This window comes from Malus domestica, chromosome 15 (assembly GCF_042453785.1).
Source record: "Malus domestica chromosome 15, GDT2T_hap1".
NCBI lineage: Eukaryota > Viridiplantae > Streptophyta > Magnoliopsida > Rosales > Rosaceae > Malus > Malus domestica.
In genome coordinates this window covers 55,342,839-55,364,878 of record NC_091675.1, presented here as the reverse complement: position 1 = coordinate 55,364,878, position 22,040 = coordinate 55,342,839, and the positions used below count along the sequence as shown (strand labels likewise).

The following is a 22,040-nucleotide window of genomic DNA, read 5'->3' as shown; positions in this document are numbered from 1 at the left end:
TCGAAAAATGTAAAGTTGGGTCATGCATTATAGTGAATGTTCAGGCTATCAGAGCTATAAAAATATCGAGATAAAAATTGTTGTTTTGTAAGAACCTGATTGCATGATGATATTGATGAACTAGTTTGATGCATAAATTTTTTCTTCAATTTCGACTTTTCATCTCCAAAGCTTGAATCATGTTCAAACAAAAAATTTAAATTGAATCAATAAAAGTATATGAATCAATAAAATCAAAATTTAAAAATAATTGAAACATAATACTCCCCTGATTGAAGACGAATAATTTTCATGTCAGATTCCTAAACGTAGCGATAGGAGCGTGCTGATAACGTGTTGTGACTTATTTTATCTGACAAGGAGAGAGAGGGTCGGCGGCATAGAGAGAGAATAGAGAGAGATGCGTTTGTAGGGCTGTGTAGATGATGTGTTATTCCCCTAGGCATAGCCTTTATTTATAGTAATAAGGGATGGAAGAATCCTTCTCTTCCAAGAAATACAAGTCATAATATGGAAGAATAATTAGTATCAAATCTAATTTAGAATTTACACAATCACACTTAAATATAAAGTTTATAACATAAAGTATTTTTTGAACTAAATTTCAAAAATTATATCTTAAAAAAAGTACTTCAAGTGTTTTTAATATTCAAACATTTTCACCAATGCACTTCTAGTCGTTTAAAAAAGGGAGATGGATTGTCTACCCTCCCCTCTCCATACCCTCCTCATACTCTCTTGTTTTGTGCGATCACGGTTAAGCCACGTCAACATTTGTTTTTTGTCTTATTATTTTTATAAAAAAATTAATATAAAATATTGACATGGTTTAAACGTAATCGCACAAAACAGAAAGGCATGGAGATGGTATAGGAAGGGGAGGGCAGACAATCCATCTCCCTAAAAAAGTGTTTATCCGTGAAAGAAAAAAAACTAACAACTTCCGAGCAAGCTAATCGGTGAAAATGATTTAACAAATTATGGGCGGAGGAAGGGAAAAACAAAAATAGAAAAGAGAAAAAGAAAAGAAAAGGAAGATGCCAAGTGGATAAAGATTGGTGGCGGCAAAGGGGTCTGGATGTTGTGGGAGGTTCGGATGAAGGTGGGGAGTCTGTCTGCGTCTGGGCAGTAAAGGAAGGAAGCGAGAGAGAGATTGAAAGAGAGAGAGAGAGAGAGAGAGAGAGTAGTGAAGAAGAAGAAGACGGAGGAGCCGGGAGATTGAGAGTCCATGAAATGAAATCGGCGCCATGGTCGTCTTTAGTGTTTCAGTTGCCACGCCCACGAGGTTGCTATGGCTGTTCTTGTGCCCAGTTTCAGTTTGTTGTAATGGCCAAGGGCAAGAACAAGTCTCAACAATCATCGCCTCCTCCTCCTTTGGTATTCTATCTCTCTCTGCATGTTTACTTGTTTCTTTGTCAAATTTTCAAAAAAATGTTGTGTAATCAATCTGGCCTGGCGAATAATAAGACTGATTGATTAGTTTGAAATTGAATATTGAATAATGATTAATAGGGGTCGGAGGCGCCAACTCCTCCGAGGATTACATCAAATGTGAGGCAGAATTTACAGCTTTTAAAGTTATGGAAGGTTTGCCTACTACTACTTCTCCATTCTCATTCATTCATTTGGTAAACGCAAACAAACTACTTGTACTTGAACTGTAGGAGTACCAAAACAGAAAGTCTAGCACACCTAAGCACTCTACTAGATACCGCCGAAAGAAGGTCCCCAAGGAACAGCTTCCCCAAGACCCTGACCTCTACCGCGATCCAACCACCACCCTCTATTAGTACTACTACTACCACCACCACCCACTCTCTGCTTTCTTCTCTCCTTCATCCCTCCTCTCCCCTTTTAAGCTTCTTCCAAAGCTCACCTATATTTTGTTTTTCCTTTTCACAGTACTAACCAGGGTTGGGACATTGCTGTGCCCGTCTTGCTTGTTGATGGATATAACCTCTGCGGTTACTGGGCCAAGCTCAAGAAGCATTTTATGAATGGGAGACTTGATGTTGCTCGCCAAAAGTTAATCGATGAACTTGTTACTTTCAGCATGCTAAGAGGTTTGCACTTTCTTTCTACCTATTCAATAAACAATCTCTGGATTTAGGAAGCTTGAGCCATTTTTCATAGACTGCTGTCAAATGATTTCTTTAAGAAATAAGGGTGGAAACAAGAACACAAAGGCCGAGCTGTGTGTTGTTTTGTCTTTATTAACTACATGGTGCTTGTGAGTACGTTTTGTAATTTAGTGGGAAAAAAGCTAAAGCTTTGTTGGATTGCTTGGTACTGGCAGATTTTCGGAACATCTGGGTGGAGGTTTGTAGAAGAGTTTTCAGGATTACAAGGATGTCCGAGAAGATGAAATCTGGGACCAAGTTAGATACTAGCATCTCTTTGGGCATCAGTTTCGGCTGAGCTTAGGGAAATCTCTCTCTTTTTTAATGATGGACTTATTAGCAACCGTGATATGAGTTTAGATTTTGAGTTGTGGTTTTTCTAACTTAGCTTCATTGAGAGGTATGGTTGTGTACTTTAGGTTCTATATTCAGGGTTTAGCTGTAATATCAAGTTTTGCTGTAATATCATATTTGTAAGAAATATTGTATGATAACATTGTGCAGGGCTCATGTTGTGTGTGCCATGTTAAATTATTTCAATAAAATGGCTTTCCTGAAGTCTTTTGTCTTTTGTATATCTGAATTTCCATAACTCACCTATTTATTTCTGGAACATGTACAGAGGTGAAAGTGGTAGCTGTATTCGATGCCATGATGTCTGGACTCCCCACACACAAGGAAGATTTTAATGGGTACAGTTTATGAACTCGGAAAATGACATATTGTGATTTACTACCTAATGAAAAGCTTTTTTTTTTTTTTTTTTTGTTCAACTGTCCTTTTGTCTTTTAGTTTTTTGGGGTAAAGATGGCAGGGTAAAACTGTACCTTATCTTACTTCCCTTTTCGTGTGCATGTTCCTCATTTTGTCCATGTTCAGTATACTTGTGTTATAACTTTACAATTTCGTTGATAAGCTTGGTGTGGACGGGGTTTAATCTTCAACATCTAGACCTCAAATGACTTGAATGCTCTGGAGTCAAGCATATGCAATGCACGCAATCTAGTGACATCGGTCACATCTTGAACATCTCAAATCTTGACTAAACCTGATGCGTGACATTTAGTATAAATACAATTAAGAGTTTTAACATGGTTTTGCAGCTGAGTTTTCAATGCGAGTTCAAAGAATCACTGCTTGAAATGGTTTTCTTGAGGGAAGAATTTCCTTTTTGTTTTCTTTGTATCCAACAAATCATTTTTGGTGGCATTGTTCTTACAAACAAGGTCAGATTATATTGAAGATCGAAAATAATTTTTTTTTCCAAATAACTCTTGTGCCTCTTTAACAGTTTTCATTTTATGGGCCCCGTCTAAAGACATTTTGAATCAGATAACAGGAGATTCAGGAACACATTCACAAACCAAATTCACAAACATTCTTTTATGCTGCCACTCTACACCTTAAGAGATTAACCTTTTTTTTTTGGTGAACTTTTGCTGATAGGTGAAATAGCTAACCTTTTTTTTTTGGTGAACTTTTGCTGATAGGTGAAATAGCTTTCTGTTTTCTGATTCTCCAGAGACGTTTCCCTCTTATATTTATTATTTGGTGGGAGAATAGGCGTATTAGTTACTATATTGTTCTATAATTGGCCAAGGTCATACTAAATGGGAAGTTTGACTTCTTGAAACATCGTTGTTTAACTTAAACAGAAATGTTACACTCAGCTGTAAGTTTATATATTTGTTTAAATCCCCTTGGCACTATATAAATTTATATAAGGAATTGTGATCCTAAGAATTCATAATGTTGCAGTGTTGATGTAGTATACTCTGGTGAAACCTGTGCTGATGCGTGGATTGAGAAAGAGGTGAGGAATAACTTGAAGCTGAAACCAACTTTACAATTTTTCTCACTTTGAAGGTAAAAGAAAAATGTTTGTTTGCTTAACTGATTTGAGTTTGCGGTTCCTATTTTGTGGTAACACAAAATCCTATGCTTGCTTATTTTTCATTTGAACTAGGGCACCCATCTTTTATCAAGAGGTAAAATATGTGATACAGGACAGAGAGATGTTGTAGGCTCGAATATCAAAGCTAATAAGGATCTTTCAGCATGGTATATAACTATATATTAGAGTTACATGACTAGCTAGGTATTTTTTTGCAAGTTGTTTATGGCAGTAAGGATTGCGGTGAAAGATTTAAAGTGAAGGGTCAAAGGTCAGGAATTAATGTTTTCAAAGGCTCGCATCAGGGCGCACCTAGGCGCCCTCTGAGGCTGGGCGTGAGGGTTGCCGCCTCTGTTTTGAGGGAGTGGGTGGAAGGCGTCGTCGGAGCTGCCTAGGCAGCGGAGGCGTGCCTCAGGGCGTCCAGGCGTATGTTTGGCTGCTTTTTATTTTTTTTAACCGCCTCATACCTCTTCCTTGCACTATCGTCTCTCTGCCTTTTTTTTCCTGATTTTTATTTTTTTATATAATGGATGTGTGTGTTGTCTGCATGCATTGTTATATGTGTGCTCGTTGTGCTTTTCATCCTCTATTATATATATATATATATAATATAATATATGTGTATATATGTGTGTATATATATTTATAATATATGTGTGTGCTCATGGTGATTATTGATTAATAATCTTCTTTTTTTTAAATATAATATATGTGTACGCTCAGTGTATATATTAAAAAATTTAGGTCCCGTGAGGCTTCACCTCATGCCTCACGCCTAGGCCAGGCTATCCCCTGGATGCCTTGCCCACGCCTCACACTTTAATTACAAAGAAAAAAAGGAACCCAGGTAAAGGGTGCTGTCTCTGGCTCCCCAAACAACAGTAATTTTGTTGTTTTAGAAGCAAGAAGTCACTGTTAAGGGAAATGTGGTTAGGTTTTGGTGTTTAGGGAAATTGCGGCTTAGTATATTAAACACATCTATTACACAAAGCTTGGTGGCAAAAACAAAAGTAAAATGGAAAAGAAAGACTGCTCAACGATTCCATCATTTTCTTTTGTTTGATTAATACATGAGAGTGCTAAAGAGAACAAAATCTGTGAAATATTTTATATTGCGACGATTGTTATCAACATCGCTATGAGCAGTTATTAGAAATTTAGCTTAATGATTGATTATTGGCTTATAATAGCTTAAAATTAGGTCTAGTTTGTAGAGTTGGTTACCATAGGAACTTATGTCCTAGGTTTTTATGTAAATTGTGTTTAATCATTTCATTTCAGTATGCAACTCGATGTTCTTCATCTCCCCTTCTAAAGTTCTTTTTCAAAATGGTATGCAAGAATCTGCTCCTAGGACCTAAACCAACTGTTATGGGGCATATTATAGATGATTATACTGGCTGCAAGCTTAGATGGTTGGTTAACAGTCTGTGGAGTTGATTACCAAATTCAGGTCTAATTTCTAGAGTTGTTACAAGTGCAATTTTATGTAAATTTTTGTGCTCCTTTCATTTGAATATGAAGTATAATGATTTTCTTCCCCTTTTCTAAAGTTCTTCTCAACAACCAGGAATAACCAGAATACCCTATATTTGATTAATTCCCTCCTCAATGGAGGACAACTATCATATGCAAAATATTTATCTAGGAAAGCAAGAGGTTTTTTTTTCTAATGTAGTTGGCAGTATAGTTCTCAAGTCAATGGCATTAAGAGGACTGGGTTCTTCTTAGGAAGTTGAGAAAGGTGTACGAAGAGTGCAGAATTTGGTACAAAGTATGAGTCAGGGATTAACTCTTGAGTAGATTACTCATAGTTGTTTCACTCTCTCTTACAGTGAAGTCATATACTCTTCTTGGACGTAGGCAGGATTTTCCCAAGTCACATAAAATTTTGTGCATTTTTGTGATTCTTTATGTTGGCTCTATTATTTTTATCATGACTAGGGTCATCATGAACATTTTTGTTATAGTAAGACTGTAGCACAAAAATATAATATTTGAAGGGCTTGATGGAGAAATATAAGGGCATCAGTTTTAAGGAGAAGGTTTTTCTTATATATAAAAGGGTTATTACCATGTATAGCATCAGTGACAGGAACATGACCTTACATGTTGTGGCCCCAATTTCTCTTCTAATCTAAGAGTCTCATATTTCTTAAATATAACTTGGTAATCGGTAAACAAAGAGTTACATCATATATGCAGTACAAAATATTGAAATAATTTGATCTCCTGAATATCACTTCTAGTACGCCACTGCATTTGTGCACGGCTTTAGGCCTGGAATGGGTTAGCTTCGCCATACCGTTTTGAATTGCACCCCAGAATTTGTTTATCTGTAGTTTCTTTTCTTTTCTTTACTCTTTTTCTTGATCTGTAACTTGTGATGTTTCTGTACGCAACAGGTTGCAGCCTTAAGGGAGGATGGGTGCCCTAAAGTTTGGGTTGTGACCTCTGATCATATTCAGCAGCATGCAGCACATGGAGCAGTATGTGTTCTCATAACCCTACATACCTGTTTAGTAAATTTGGACTTTTATCTTTGTTAAACTATTATAGTAATCAAGGAGGTTGGATTTTAGTGCAGAAAATATAAGCATATAATATATTTGTATTTCCCTGTAAGTCCCGTTCTAGCTGCGACAAGTTTTTCTGCTTGTGCAGCATACTATTTGCAGTCAGAATCTTGAGTTTCTGGCGGGTCTAAGTTGTGATTTACTAATCTTTTATAAGTATACCCCTTCATAATTCCATCATTTGCATGTTTTCTTATACTAGTAATATTGTTCCATGATTGAGTACAGCACTCTTGCAACCTCATTCTTTTTATTTTTATCTTCAAAACAAAAAAAGAAAAAAAAGAAAAGAATTATTATTTCATGCCTCAATGTGTATTATCTGATCTTTCTCCTATGTTTCTTGGTCACTCATAAGAACTAGTCGTGAATAAGAATCTATGTGATCATTTATACAGCCTTATGTTTTATTATCTTTTAGGGGGCTTTCATTTGGAGTTGCAAGGCATTGATTTCAGAGGTGATTATTTTTAATCCAATGATGTCCAATAGTCTTCTAAACTATTGTCCTAATATCCACATGTTAGTAACTGTTAGATTTATTCAGAACACGCCTTAGTGTGTAATTGTCAGAGTGGAACGATTTATGAGTTTCTTTAGATTTGTAATCCCTATTATCAGGTTATGCATTTGTACTGTCTCATTGTTTTATGTGTTTGGTTGTTCAACTTCAATTCATGTGTTTAGTCAAAATATATCATCTGCAAGACTGCAATGCATGTGAGCCATTTTTAAGGGTTTTTGCCACTTAAACACCCCTTTAGATGACTTAGGGTAGGAATTCAGTTTACTAAAGCTATTGGGACTTGTCTTCCGTATGCTTGAATAACAAAATTCTTGCCCCAAGTTGTCTAGGGGTCTGAGAGTGGGGAGAACATACATGAAACAGTGCTCAAATGCCCAATATACGATAAGTTTATGATGGAATTTTTAGCAGAAATTGATAGAGGTGGTGCATCTACACTAGAATTTGGGTTGGTAAACGGGCAAGATTTTTTAGTTTGGGTGGTATTTGCGCACACCCCTAATACTCTAGGAGGTGTTTGTGCAAATTTTCCTTGAAAAATAAATGAGATACACAAAATATTTTTAAATCTTAATGTCGTATGAACTATGTTAAACGGGATGAGAGAATGCGTAGGGCTAGAGTGCCCATAATATGACGTATGAATCTCCCTATTGATGTACCACTGTTTATGTTGATGCAAATTCATTTCTTTTGTATAGATTAAAGCATCACAGAAGGAGTTTGAAAGAATGCTTGAAGAACATAGGTAAGTTGTATTTCAGATGAAACTTGGCATGTTAATGAAACTTTTCTGAGGATTCAAGGAAGTTACTGAGTGTCGTGTTCGTGGCTTTTTTTATTTTTATTTTTATTTTTTTAACGAAATGTCCTACTGTTTGCTGGTCAGCAAAGAGCAAATGTCAGTTTCATTCCAATGATAAATGATTTCTCATTTACCTTAAAACAGGTCTACATCTTTTCAAGGGAGATTATTAAAACACAATCTTGATTCAGAAGTTGTTGACGCTCTGAAGGATCTTAGGAGGAAGTTGTCTGAAACTGAATCGAAGTAGTTGATCAGGTTTTGTTTCAGTTCAAGCTCTCCAGTATCTACGAAAGATGTTCCGTGATGCTTATGCTGTACACAAGTATAGGATGATGTGCCGGTGTCATACATCAAATTGTGGTACAAATCAAGAGTACCTGGCCATAGAAGATTTATGTAGGTTGTGCCAGTGGAAGGGGAGGGCTTCCGTATGTTTTCAATTACTACCATGTAATATAAAGACTCGAAAATTGTTTGGATGGTTTGCCGTTGTACCTTACAAAAATTTGAGTTCTCTCATATCAATGAAATAATAATAAGTTCAAGTTAAAGAATACAAAAGGTAGGTTTTGTGCTTTAATTTCTAGAATTGGGTGACGTGTAAGTGATGTGTGCAAAATATATGTGATATGTTTCATCGTATCTTACCAGCCAGTTCAAGAGAATTTCGAAAAGAAAGGATGACAAAGATGTCTTCAACACTACATAATTGACAAGAATTTGCAAAGAAAGAGAACTTGATGAAAAGAATTGCCTGTACTTCTCAGGTCGATGAATCAATCAATATGTACTAAACCATAAACAAAAGCCACTCCCAATGAAAACCTATAGAGTAAAAGAATCAATGGAGGAGTTACAAGTGAAACAAATGGGACGAACTTTGACCGCATGCACAAGAGTACATTCATGCAAACAATAATCACATTAACCAGAGGCAATGACAATTACACATTAATATCGGAGCGCTTTGATCTGGCTGCACTGCTGATTTCTGAGTAACTAGTATGGGAAAACCTGGGAAGGCTGTAGTTTTCAGAAACCAAAACTGGTTGCTGAGGATAAAGCGTGGGAGGTGGCGTCAGATTGCGTTGCGCTGGAAGAGGAGGGAGCATGTTGTACTTGTAAGGGTCAGCACGCAAGCTGCCAACAGAGAACACTTGGTAAGAAACATCACTCGTCCAGACAGTAAAAAAAAGTCTATTGTGAGGAGAGATGATGGTGAATAAACCGTTACAGATTAGTATTCAAAACATCATGACTTGTGTTGGCATGTAACTGGCATGCCCATGGTTATAGATTAGTATTCTAAACAGTTATAGATGAAATGATGAAGAAACAGTTATATATTAGGACCCACAACACTTACGCATCTGAACACCAAAACGCAATCAATCGCCGTTTACATTTTATAACATGAAAACCATCTCACTTGTGATCCAGCATACCCGCCATAAATTATTTAGCGATGATGATAAATGAAGCAAGTTGGGGAGAACAATGTAACTGGCTGAACCTACCTGGCATTCCTGTACGAATGATCCTCGTCACTCCAATTTTCATCTACAGTCTGTGAAGGTCCTTGTACTGGTGAACCAGACCATGGATTCTGTGCAGGTAAATCATCGGAAAAATATCTTCTTCTGATCAACTGAAACAACCGAGACAAAAGTTGGATATCTTTCGTAAGGCAAAAGGAAAAAGCTAACAGCAAGAGCATGAATACAGACCGTACGGAAAAATTTCATCACAGCTTCCTTGTCATATCTTGCTTCTTTGGCAGCCTGTCAATGTTTAATAGACCAACATATATTAGAATGTAGAATAACTACAGCTGTAATAAATGGATTAATAACCATTTGTAATTCTACATTACCAACGATTCCTCAATGTGACAATCATATTCCCCATCGAGAATTAAACCTTTTCTTTTGTGGACAGAAAACAATGACTTTGTTGATCAAAGTAAAAAAGTTTTGCCTGGTCATTCATGAGAACAGATCCACAATCTAGTCAAAATAATAAGTTTGGCCTATTACATCCAAGAATTGACCTTCTCTCTAACCACAGATCACCAAACTTAAGACCAATTTATAGATAGATGCGTTTATAAATGCAAAGATTTTCTGCAGGATTTTGGCACCAATTTAGAATAACATAAGCAACCTCATTCCCAAGTAAATGACATGTAAATGGGACAGAAATAAGAATCCTATTCTGACCTTGCAACCCAAGCATCTAAACAAAGAGTTACAGTTGAAGAAAAACCTATTCAAGTACAAGTACCCACCCATTTCCATATGTTATCTCCTCTTCTCTTGCTTAAAAAAAAAAAGAAAAAAAAAAGTGATCTAATAACATCTACTAAATGTCATGGATACAACAACTAACAACCAAAAATGAATTCTTACACGTGCAGAAAATGAATTCTTAGTGATCATAAACATCTACCAAATGTCATGGCTGAACCTACGGTGTTCTCTCTTATATGGTGAATTTGGACCACGCATGCAGGAAAGTATCAACTTGAGCAATGACCCAGATTCACAATCTATAAACATAATCAGCCAGCCTAATTGATAACATTTTTCCCATATATATACACAACAACAACAACAACAACAACAAAGCCTTTTCCCACTAAGTGGGGTCGGCTAACCCATATATATACACGAATAAAAGAAAAAAACAAAGTGGCAGGCAGAAGCCTTAAAGAGTACAAAAATAAGGCCATCCCAAGCACAATAAGACTTGGGGTGTGCTATCTGCACAAGCCCTTGTACTTCTCACACACCCCTTGTTAATTTCTGTCATTTGATCTTCTTTAATTCACTCAATCCGACGGCTACAAATTAAAAGGATGTGTAGGAAGTAAAAAGGAGTGTGAATATCACAGCCCTTAAGATTTAAGACTTAAGTACCTTACATTTTTTTTGTAGCATAAATGCAATTCATACATGTATTCTATGTGTTATATTAATGATCTTGGATTATCCCTATGTTACATGATCACGTTTACGATTTAACAGTGGTTAAATGTCTTTCACATGTATTTGCAGCAGTGATGTTTGCTTCAAAATTTCCTGCGACCCTCAAAGTCGAAGGCTGGGCTGGTTCTGTGTTGTGCTGCAGTGGCATCTTCAGGAAGAAGAAGATAAGAGTTTTTTTTAAATGACTTGGCCCAATACAACGTCGTTTTGGCCAAGTCTTTCATTTTTTTTAAGTGACTTTTTTTTTTTAAACCCCCCGGCAAGTCCCCCCTCTTCATCTCCATCCTAATACCTGATTTTCCCATTGATAATTCACCCAATTCCCCAATCCTCAATTTGCCAACTCCTCAAACCCTAAATTCTCCTCAATCCCATATTTCAATTTACCTCAATCTCATACCTCAATTTGTTTCAAAATTATCCACACCACCACAATTTGTTTCAAAATTCAAGTAAGTTTTTTAGTTTTCCGTTTACAATTTTGTTACTGGTTGGTTTGATTGCTTATTTGATTGTTGATTAATTTGTTTTAAAAAGTATTATATTATATACATATAATTATAATACAATATATATCAAAAAATTTAGGTCCCATGAGGCTTCGCCTCACGCCTCAAGGCTTTCACCTAGATAGGGCTATCCAAGAAACGCCAATGCCTTCGCCTTTAAAGCATTGATTTTCAGTGATTCACGTACACATGGTGCTATAAAAAGAAATTTAAATGGCTATTTCAAGATTTTAACGTTAATAGTGACAGGAATCAGAGTTCTTGTGATTTCCCGCTTATGTGTGTAGCATGAGTTGACTCTGCGTGTATGCTAGACACTTTCTTGTGATAATGAAGGCCGGTGCACCAAAATATATCTAGCTTCTATGGAGTTTTTTCAAGAAACCTCTGTGATACCAAAATCCGGAATGAGTTGGAATCTCTTCTCTTTTATTTTACTTTTGTACCATAGAACTTAATTAAAGTTCTGTCTACTTAGGATACAACAGCTTTTTGAAGTACATGTAAAGTTTTCACTTTCTACGTCATTTGGATTATTAATGCAAAGCCTCATACTACAAATCTAATGCCATGTACCCAATGAGACAGCAAAATAAGGTCAGTTGCCTACAAGCATGTCTCATACGACCACAACTATATTCATTGAATGCTAAGTTACCATATACTAATTTCATTTTCATTAGAATAATGTGTACAGCGTCAATCAATGAACAAGGAAAAAAAGGTAGGAAGGAAAACAAGAGGAAGGAAAACAAGAACAAAAAACCTGCTGCTTACCGCAATAAGGCCTCCAGCACCAGGGAAGCTCTCAGTCAGTGGAAGTTCCTCACTGGATGGAAGCAAACCTTGTTTCTCAACCCACTGCCGAGCTACATCAACAAGATTTCCACTGCTCCCCCTTGTACCCTCTTTTGCAGCAATATCAGCTTTGTTACCTATAACAATATACGGGACAGGAAGGCCACCAGGACCTCCAGATCCTAGTGGAGCTGAAAATGTCCCAGTTGCAGCAATCTCAGCTGCCCACTTCTGTAAGCCAGTTTTTGTCCTTCTCTGGGAGAGATCATGAACAAAGATTACACCTGCATATGAATGTCAAGTGTATCATGAGCTGAAAAATCTAAATCTGGCTGCAACATGCTGGTTCCTTTGCTTTTGATAGGAAATAAATTGTGGATGATCATATTGATCGTAACTGTATGCCACCATGACTTACCACTAAAACTTTGTCAACACCTATCAAGCTTGTTTCATCATTATGCATATAGAACATGGATGCAACAAGAGATGAAAAAATGGTTAAATTTATGCAATTACAAGCCTAAGAAAGGCTGATGGTTTCTAAATTAAAGATAAATACTCAATTAAATTGTCCCTTAGACTTTTTTTACTTCACGGCCTTTTCTTTTACATATATTAACATGCATAGTATTTGCCAGGAGACTAAAATGTTTACAGAGGGAGAGAGGTCTCAAACTTGCCATTAATTTGGGAATAAAAAAGAGACCGGCATTCTTTGTATCTATCATGTCCAGACACATCCCAGAGTTCAATAAAGAAATCTCTCTCAGCGTCACCCTTAATGCTGCTTGACGAGCTACCCGAGTTTCCGTACGTAGTATGCTGGACGGAAAAATGGTAAACAATTATTTAGACTTCAAGTTCAGCAAAAGTTCTCAATATCCCATCAGAATCAACGAAACGATAAATTCTCACCTTTACACCTACTGTACACCCTACTGTCTGAGGAGGACGTGCGATGGAAGAACCCTTGACAATCAGATGAACAAGAGAAGTTTTTCCAACACCTGCCAATACACCACCAATATAAAGACAAAGTTTGATATTTATAACTGAAATTATGAGATGTAGTGTACAACCAAGCAGAGATTGGATAAAGAAAATCGTCCTTGATGCACTATAAAATTGTTTTTTTTTACACACATTAGTGGGTGTTAAATTACAGGTTTATAGGGCTCCAATTCTGCCTACCAAATACTAATTTGAGCAATGCATTATCATAAACATTTAAGCAATTACTCTTCTAGTAAGCTAAGATTGGGAGCAGCCTCTCCATAAATGGGGGTAAGGCTAGCCGACATTCACCTCTCCCAGACCCTGCGTAAAGCGGGAGCCTTGTGCACTGGGTACGACCTTTTTACTCTTCTAGTAAGCTAAGATGATATAAATTTAACAATCGTCGTACCCAGTGCACAAGGTCCAAAGACGTAAACGGAACTTTCTCAATCCACAAATGAAATGTGTAGATATCGATTAATCAAGTTCCAAAAGTTCCATGACAAGCGACTCTCGTGTGTCAGTTAAGCCTTCGAGTTCAATTGCTTCGGCTAACTTAGCACGGTTGTACTTGTTAATCCAATTATTCTTTAATCGAACTAGTTCAGAGAGCAGCAACCACTGTGGTCAGAACTGTCCTGTCCCCAAACTCATCTACAACAATTTGGCACCAAAGTTGTAATGAAACTTTATTCTCACTATCCATATTCTTCATCAAATTACATAGAGCAGGATCAAGAAGAAAGTAATCAATCAAAATTGGGAAAACCGACGCACAAAGAAATTAAAAGAAAATCAAAAGTTAGAAAAAGAAAGAAATACCAGAGTCGCCAACAACGAGCACTCGAACCTGGCCACAAGGCGGACCGCCGCCACCGTTTTGGTTTTTGTTGTCCCTCGCACGGTCCCTCCAGAACATGTTGTCCTCCGACTCGAAGACCTTTCGAACAAATATAGTCACCTAACCTAACCTCAGAATGAAATCTCAAGTCCCATCAAAATCAAACACGCACAAAATCCAACATTTTCTCCAAATCTCTACTTTAAATCTAAATTCCATCTTTCTTGCATCACCACCAACCCACCAAGACCATCTCTGAACATGTCCCCAAGCCAAAACCTAGTTTCAAGTTTCACCCACAGATCCAAGTCTCTATGAAATCAAAGTAGCAACTGGATTTGGCGTAGAGTTCAAGCACCGAATGATACAAGAAGGATCTGAATTTCTGAAAAATGTGAGGTGACTGAGAGGGTTAATAATTGAACGTAATCATCCGTTTCTTTTCTTTTGCTTGTATATCGTGTCTCTCTCTGTGGATTGATTCAAAAAACAATTTAATCAAAACAAGGTGGGGCAATTTAGTACCAATATAGTACCCTCGTTTGAAGATTTTGCACCGAAATACCGTCATCTAGTGAGATCTTATTTCAGGTGCAATTTAGTATTTTCAACTTCAGCTTCGGTTAGAATTTGTTTTCCTACGAAAGATATATTAACATTAATCGGATGGGGAATAAGCTGATTACGAGCTAGCACCAAAAAAAATAAAAAAAATCATCATTTATGAGTTTTAAATTGGCTAAAATAGTCAAAATGGTTCCCCAGATTTGCATAACTCATCAATTTGGTCCTTAACATTTCAAATCGATAAAAGTGGTCCCTAAGATTGTCTACCATCCATCATTTTGGTCATTCCGGTAAAAACTCCGTCAAGTTTTCCGAAGCTATTGATCGAAAGTTTGGACAATTTTTAAAGTTTCGTAACTCAATCGTTTATTAATCAAATTTGACCCATAATATATCAAAATGAAGATAGGAAAGTGTAGAATAAGATTATCTCTATTTGGAATCCCAATGGCTGCTGGAGATAGCCGGAAAATAGTCTCAAAGTTGATTGGTCCGAGGGAGAATTGGAAAACTCGCCGGAAACTGGGTAAAATTTAAACGTTCATAACTTCTTCAATACTCAACAAAATCAAGTGATTAAAAATCAAAAATCATACTTCTCGACGAGACGAAGAAAATGGTACATTTTTAGATGGCTAAATTTCCGTGGTTTGGCCGAAAAACGGCTCGAAAGTGGCTAACTCGAGACCAAGACAGCCACTTTTGAGCCGTTTTTCGGCCAAATCAGGTCAATTTAGCCATCTAAAAATTGACCAGTTTATTCGTCTCATCGAGAAGTATGATTTTCATTTTTGAATCACTTGATTTCGTTGCGTATTGAAGAAGTTATGAACGTTTAAAGTTTACCCAGTTTCTAGCGAGTTTTCTAGTTTTCCCTCGGACCAGTCAACTTTGAGGCTATTTTCCAGCTATCTCCGACAGCCACTGGGCTTCCAAATAATTGATATATATTTTGATATATTATGGGTCGAATTTGGTTAAGAAACAATTGAGTTACGAAGTTTTGAAAATTGCCCAAACTTCCAGCCAAGAGCTCCGGGACACTTAACAGAGTTTTTAACGGAATGACCAAAATGATGGATAGTGGACAATCTCAGGGACCACTTTTATCGATTTGAAATGTTAGGGACCAAAGTGATGTGTTATGCAAATCTCAGAGACCATTTTGACTATTTAGCCTTTTAAATTTAAAACTTCTCATAAGAGTGATATCACTATAGACTGTAGTACTAAAAACATCTCTATTAAAAATACGAATTGCCTTCAAATGGGCATTTTACTAAAAAAATGTATATCTATATCTTAGGATGTGGTTTTGCCGGTGAACTAGAGTAAAATAAATAAGATTTCAAATTTGCATCTTTTCTATTAAAGAATAAATTTTATTTACAATTTTCGGAGATGTAAAGTAAGATGCAAATACGGTGTTTATAACTCAAATTTGCATCTTTCCATTGTTGATGCTCTAAGTAGTGGCTAAAATAATTAGTTGGCCTATAAAAAGAACATACACTATTTTTTTTCTCTTACAAACTTATGTTTAATTATGTCGTTATTTATGTTGATTTATATAACCCAATAATCATAAATAGAGAAGAGTGATTGAGACTAATAAGTAAGAATAGAGGAAAATTTTGTTTAGACCCAACTTAAGAACAAACATGTTACAATAGGCTCTCTACAAAGTTAGACATTCAGCCCAAGGCAAATTGGATATGGCGGAATTTGCACGTTCAAACTAAAGACAATAATTAAGAGAAAAAAATGCTAAACTACTAGCCGGGGTGAAAATTGTCACAGTAAAAAATTTAAGGAAAACTAATTAAAAGGGTTTGAAAACTTTGAGTTTTAATGATAAGGACAAAATAAAGGGTAAAATGAATAGTACCAGGATTGACATTTTAGTATAAAAATATGATTTTTTGTTAAAGTGAATTCGTTAAAGTTCTAAAAAATTTATAGCCTCTGATTTGGTCGAGGTGGTTTTCATTTACTAGCGCGCAGGTGGTCACTCTATAGAGAAAGCCGGGAGCAAGTTTGGTGCTTTGTGTCGCTGAATGCTTCCTGAACTCCGACACCGTTTCTTCCTAAGTCAGGATCAACAACTAATCTCCATCAATAAAAAGCAGCCCCCTACTCTCAATTGTCGCACATCTTTCGCTAGTGACCATCGGAGTAGCTGCCATGTAGAAAGCAAATCGAAAGTAGAACCGCGGAACGCATCAGAACACAAACAAATCAAACCAAAATAAAAAAGAACACATGAACCAAAAGACAAACTATGGAGTGCCGGGACTAATTAAGTCGCCTAAATTAATTGCACCAAGAAAGTGAACACTAAAATAGCACAACAACAAAAACCTTAACAAATTTTCTCCAGTCGCGATCCCTTGTTAGGGCTTGGGGTCGGCTTCAGCCCTCCTTCCTCTCCCTTACTCTTCATTCTTCTTTACATTTCAAGCCTTAACTGCGCCTCACCCTTCCTCATCTTTCTACCCACGAATTAGTGAGCAACTTTCCATGTTTTATGCAGTGTCATTCCCAAATTCCTCTTTTCGCACTTTTTTTGGGATAGATCAGTGGGTTTAGTTTGGTCTTTGTGGTTGGGGTGGATTGAAAGCGCCCTTTATCGCTTGATTTCATGTTGTTAATGCATTCCTTGGCCGTTTTGGTGGCTGAGCGGTCTTCCACACCCATATTTGTGCTAAATCTACCATGCTTGGTGACACGCCCCGATTCCGGTGTCCGAAGGACAACGGGATGGCCATGTGCTGGTTGATACCGAGGGTGACACAAGCAATTTCATGAATGCATATGCCGAGAACATGTGAAACATGCATATAAATTTCGCGCATAACTACACAATGAAATATTTAAATACCAACCTTACAAAATAATATAATAATATTCAACTGCCAACAAAATAATAGTGATAATGGATGACATGTTCAAAGCATACTACTAATTCAGAATACAAGCGGAAGGTATAATAGAAGGTGCTATTACAAGAGATGTCCAAAGCGGACATGAGGACACAAGTTCACTAATATAGGAATGACTCGTAACTCGGATCATATGCCTTGTTCCTAAGTCCTGAGCGGTTGCAAAACAAAACATGAGTGGTCCAAGTTTTTATATATAGAAATACTAACACAGTTATACATCAACGTACTAACCCCTAGTTTAGAAAACTCATATAGCATAATAAGTAATAGGTTTTCCGAAAACCCTAGCATGCCATAAAACCTTTGACACGCCCTGATCCCGATGTTCGGGGGACAGCGGGATGGCCATGTGTTGGTTGACATCAGAGGGTGACGCAAGCCATTTAATGAATGCATATGTCGAGAACATGTGAAACATGCATAAAATTTTTGCTGCGCGCTACATAATGTAATATTCAAATACAAATCTTACCAAAATAATATAATAATATTCAGTCGTCAATAAAATGATAGTGATAATGCATCATATGTTCAGAGCATACATCTAATTCAGAATACAAGAGGAAGGTGTGACAGAAAGTGGTATTACAAGTGATGTCAAAAGCAGAGAGGATGACATGATATCATTGGTAGGGAAATGCCTCGTAGCTCGGATCGTACGCCTCATTCCTATGTCTTGAGGGGGCACAAAACACACATGAGTGGACCAAGTTGATATATAAGTAGTACTAACATATTTATTCAACAACATACTAACCCCTAAAGTTTATGGAAACTCATATAGCATAATAAGTAATAGATTTTCCGAAAACCCTAGCATGCCATAAAACCTTTCATAAAACATATATCATATAATGTGCTTAATAGTGGCATCGTATATCAATATCTCATGGCCGAAGCCACCAACCTACTCCTAGTAGAAGCCGATATAAGTATTTCTCGACCGAAGCCACCAATCTACACTTAGCTGAAGCCAATATAAGTATCATCTCGGCTGAAGCCACCAACTTACGCCCGACCGAAGCCAATATAAGTATCATTGCCTGTAGGCAGAACAGTGACCACTAGATAAGCACAAAAATCATTGAACATAATATTTCCAAACATAATATATATATCTTATCGAAGCTTAGTAGCTCAAACATCATATCTCAAAACATCTTTGTAGTATATAGTCATCGATCATATATACTACAAAGAACATGAAAATCGATAAAGTATGGTATTCCAAAATATTCTCAGTAAAGCATGATATCTCATAAAGTGTAAATCTAACTTACTCATAAACGTTTCATAAAACGTAACCATTAATGCTTTTCAAGAATGCATTTCTAATAGTAAAATATGCATTTTTGAAGGGATCCACTCACAGTTACTCTGTCGTCGAAGAGCCATGCAAAATAAGAAGAACGCAATCGCCGCTAATAAACACACTTAAGCACATAAGGGGTCCAATTAATAAACCTCTATCATAACGATTGAATTTCGGAAAACGGACGTTATAAATGGATTCAGGACTTCAAAAAACATAAAGGGGAACCTTGGGTACCCCCATGCGCCAAGATGGGTCACTGGAAAGTTGGCGGAAAAGTCACCAATATCACCGTGGACGGCGGCGGAGCACAATACCTCTGACAGAGGTGTGTGTGCTCCACATGCTAGCACATGCGGCCCTTCATGTGCACCCACGCGCCACTCACGCATGGCCTAGGTTCTGGGCTCTGACTGGGTTTGGGCTTGGGCCTGGGGTTCTGGACTTAGGCTTGGGATCCTAGGGTTCAATGGGCCGAAGGCCCGAGTTTGCAAGGCCCAAAGGCCTCGATTAAAATGGGGTTTTGGGCTTGAAAGCCCGACCCAAAGCTTTGGGCTAGAAAACCTAGGTTTTCAGGTTTGGGTCGAGTTGACCCGGTTTCATTAAGGAAAAAGGCCAAAGCCTCCTGAGCTCCAGTCAACGTCGATTCACAACCCTACCCTACAATCTACCTACCACAATGAAGATAAAGATGAGAGGAATAGATTCGTACCTTCGTGGTCCCTTGCCGTGGCCAGGAAGTGGCCATAAAATGAGCTTGAAGTCGTCAGACTCACTAAGAGGGTTAGGTGTGTTGGGTTCCGATGGGTGTGCTCTGAGCTTCACGGAGAATGGGAGAGAGAGAGCACATAGTGAGGATGATGGTGGAAGGTGGCGTCGTAAGTGTGGTGTGGGTGGGTGTGTCCTCAGGGAAAGAGAGAGACTTGAGAGAGAAATCTGCGAGAGGGAGAGAGAGTGTGAGCTAAAAGAGTGTACTCGGGGGGAGGGGAAAGAAAAGAGAAGGATAGAAAGAAAAGAGATAAAGAGAAAGAAAAAGGGGAAGGGGTAGTTGCCACATGGCAGCCAATGAGGAATGAGAGTTAGGAGGAAATCCAAAAGGGGATCCGGATTGGGTAGGGGACAGGGGACAAAAATCCTATGTGGGTCCCATGGTTCACAAAATAATAATCGTAAAAGACAACCAAATGTCTGAAAATGTTCGACATTAAAAAGATACAATAAAAGTGGGACGAGGTTTCACAATCTACATTCTTAAAAGAATTTTATCCTTGAAATTACAATCTCAAATAAATAAGTACAGATACTGACTCCTTATTAGTTCCTCAATTTCCCAAGTTGCTTCTTTGACTGCATGATTTATCCACAACACTTTTACTAATGGAATGACTTTGTTCCTTAGAGTTTTATCCTGCCGGTCGATGATTGCCATTGGTGCCTCAACATAACTCGCGTGCTGACTTACCTCTAATGGTTCCAGCTAAATAACGTGAGAAGGTCTGGTACATACTTCCAAAGCATGGAAACATGAAATACGTTGTGAATCTGCGACAACTTTGGTTGTAACTCTAATCTATAAGCAACCGCACCAATTCTTTCTACGATTCAGTAGAGGTCAACATATCGAGGACTCAACTTTCCTCGCTTACCAAAATGAACCACACCCTTCTAGGGTGACAACTTCAGAAAGACAAAGTCACTAATCTCATACTCCCGATCCCTAGAATATCGGTCCCCAATGCTATTTTGTCGATCTTGTGCCACATTCAGGTTCCTCTTTATCAACTAGATGTTAGTATTAGTGGTGTCGACAATTTTTGGCCCCATTAACACCTGCTCATTAACCTCAGTCCAACACAACGGCGTCCAACATGCCTTCCCATACAATGCCTCAAATGGTGCCATGCTGATACTAGAGTGGTAGTCGTTTTTGTAGGCAAACTCGATCAATGGCAAATAGCCATCCCAACTACCCTTCCACTGGAGAACAGATACTCTCAACATGTCTTCCAAAGTCTGAATCGCCCTATCAGATTGATCGTTAGTCTGTGGATGATAGGCAGTGTGATAGGAGCATATTTATGTGATCGAGTTAGCTTGTTCTCATGCATTTATGTTGTTATTTCTTAGTTAATTATGTATTTTAAGCTATTTTCGTGTGTTTGTAGGTCCATAGGCCTTATAAAGTAATAAGATGCATTTTGGTGCATTTTAGAGCAATTTTGGGCTTGGAATGAATAGCACATGCATGGAACAAGGTGGATGGACGAAATTGAAGACTAAAGAGGCTAGGAATGTGTTAAAGAGAAAGAAGAATTAATGTAAAAAGGACAAAGAGCTCAGCCACAAAAGGGTGTCACTCCACCATTCACATTTCCATCATTGTCGTGCACCACTATTGCACTTCATTTGGATTCCTATGCCGTGCATCATCATCCATGTTCCCTCCATTGACTTATTTGTTGCATCATTCCACTTCCTTTCCTTTGTCTACCATGTGCACAATATCCTTTCACCTCTTTGCACTCATTGATTCACCACTTACTCACCTTTCCACCCATGCCATGCATAATCATCCTTGTTCCCTCCATCATTTCATATTTCATGTATCATTACATTGAATCATTGCACTCAATTGCTACACCATTCCTTCTTCCCTCCATCATTTCAGATTTCATGCATCATTGCACTCAATTGCTACACCACTCCATGTTCCCCTCCATTGCCATGCACTTCCTTTATAAAAGGAAGTGTGTGTAACATAAATTTAGTTCATACTTGGTTAGATCATTCACTCCCATTTCAACACAACCTTCATCCAAACACATCCATTCATCTTCACATCCATTCCTCCATACAAACAAACCTTCAAACACTCACCAACACCTTGTGCCGTAGCAAAGGAAGGGAAAGAAAGTGCTTGGACGTGCTTGCTGTCCAACTTGGATCGTTTGAGCGTTTAGGTATTTTCTTTCTTTTGTTTCTAATGTTTAAATTCATTTCCTTTCGTTTTGTTGTAAATATGAGTGGCTAAACCTCTCTTGGCTAGGGGTGATTTCAAAGCCATGATTATGTGTGCAATATAATTTGATAAATTCCAGTTATGAACTCTTGAATCGTGAATGCAATTGGCTTAACTATTTGATTGATAACTTATTTGT

At 37.6% G+C, this 22,040-nt stretch overlaps 2 protein-coding genes across 2 annotated transcripts; one reads left to right on the top strand and one right to left on the bottom strand.

Annotated features, from left to right (window-relative positions):
- The first annotated feature begins 970 nt into the window (after positions 1–970).
- Positions 971–8,485, top strand: LOC139187520 (uncharacterized). Its single transcript, XM_070813289.1, has 10 exons — positions 971–1,377; positions 1,513–1,587; positions 1,665–1,789; positions 1,903–2,063; positions 2,743–2,812; positions 3,879–3,933; positions 6,420–6,503; positions 7,012–7,050; positions 7,818–7,864; positions 8,066–8,485. The coding sequence occupies exons 1-10, from the start codon at positions 1,234–1,236 to the stop codon at positions 8,169–8,171; spliced, it is 906 nt and encodes a 301-aa protein (XP_070669390.1). The 5' UTR covers positions 971–1,233; the 3' UTR covers positions 8,172–8,485.
- Positions 8,486–8,643: 158 nt separating this feature from the next.
- Positions 8,644–14,579, bottom strand: LOC103431765 (small GTPase LIP1-like). Its single transcript, XM_029095026.2, has 7 exons — positions 14,040–14,579; positions 13,137–13,228; positions 12,902–13,043; positions 12,198–12,502; positions 9,652–9,705; positions 9,442–9,572; positions 8,644–9,064 (listed from the first exon to the last, which is right to left on the bottom strand). Exons 1-7 carry the CDS (start codon positions 14,134–14,136, stop codon positions 8,869–8,871), a joined length of 1,017 nt encoding a protein of 338 aa, XP_028950859.2. The 5' UTR covers positions 14,137–14,579; the 3' UTR covers positions 8,644–8,868.
- Positions 14,580–22,040: the final 7,461 nt, after the last annotated feature.

What these genes read in the sequence shown, in the direction of transcription:
- LOC139187520 (XM_070813289.1), top strand. Translation starts at nt 1,234, where the DNA reads ATGAAATCGGCGCCATGGTCGTCTTTAGTGTTTCAGTTGCCACGCCCA. An exon ending in AGCTTTTAAAGTTATGGAAG is followed by an intron (nt 1,588 to 1,664) that starts GTTTGCCTACTA and finishes CTTGAACTGTAG; the next exon opens with GAGTACCAAAACAGAAAGTC. An exon ending in TACTTTCAGCATGCTAAGAG is followed by an intron (nt 2,064 to 2,742) that starts GTTTGCACTTTC and finishes GAACATGTACAG; the next exon opens with AGGTGAAAGTGGTAGCTGTA.
- LOC103431765 (XM_029095026.2), bottom strand. Translation starts at nt 14,136, where the DNA reads ATGTTCTGGAGGGACCGTGCGAGGGACAACAAAAACCAAAACGGTGGC. An exon ending in GTGCTGGAGGCCTTATTGCG is followed by an intron (nt 9,706 to 12,197) that starts GTAAGCAGCAGG and finishes AAACATTGACAG; the next exon opens with GCTGCCAAAGAAGCAAGATA. An exon ending in TGATGAAATTTTTCCGTACG is followed by an intron (nt 9,573 to 9,651) that starts GTCTGTATTCAT and finishes CGGTTGTTTCAG; the next exon opens with TTGATCAGAAGAAGATATTT.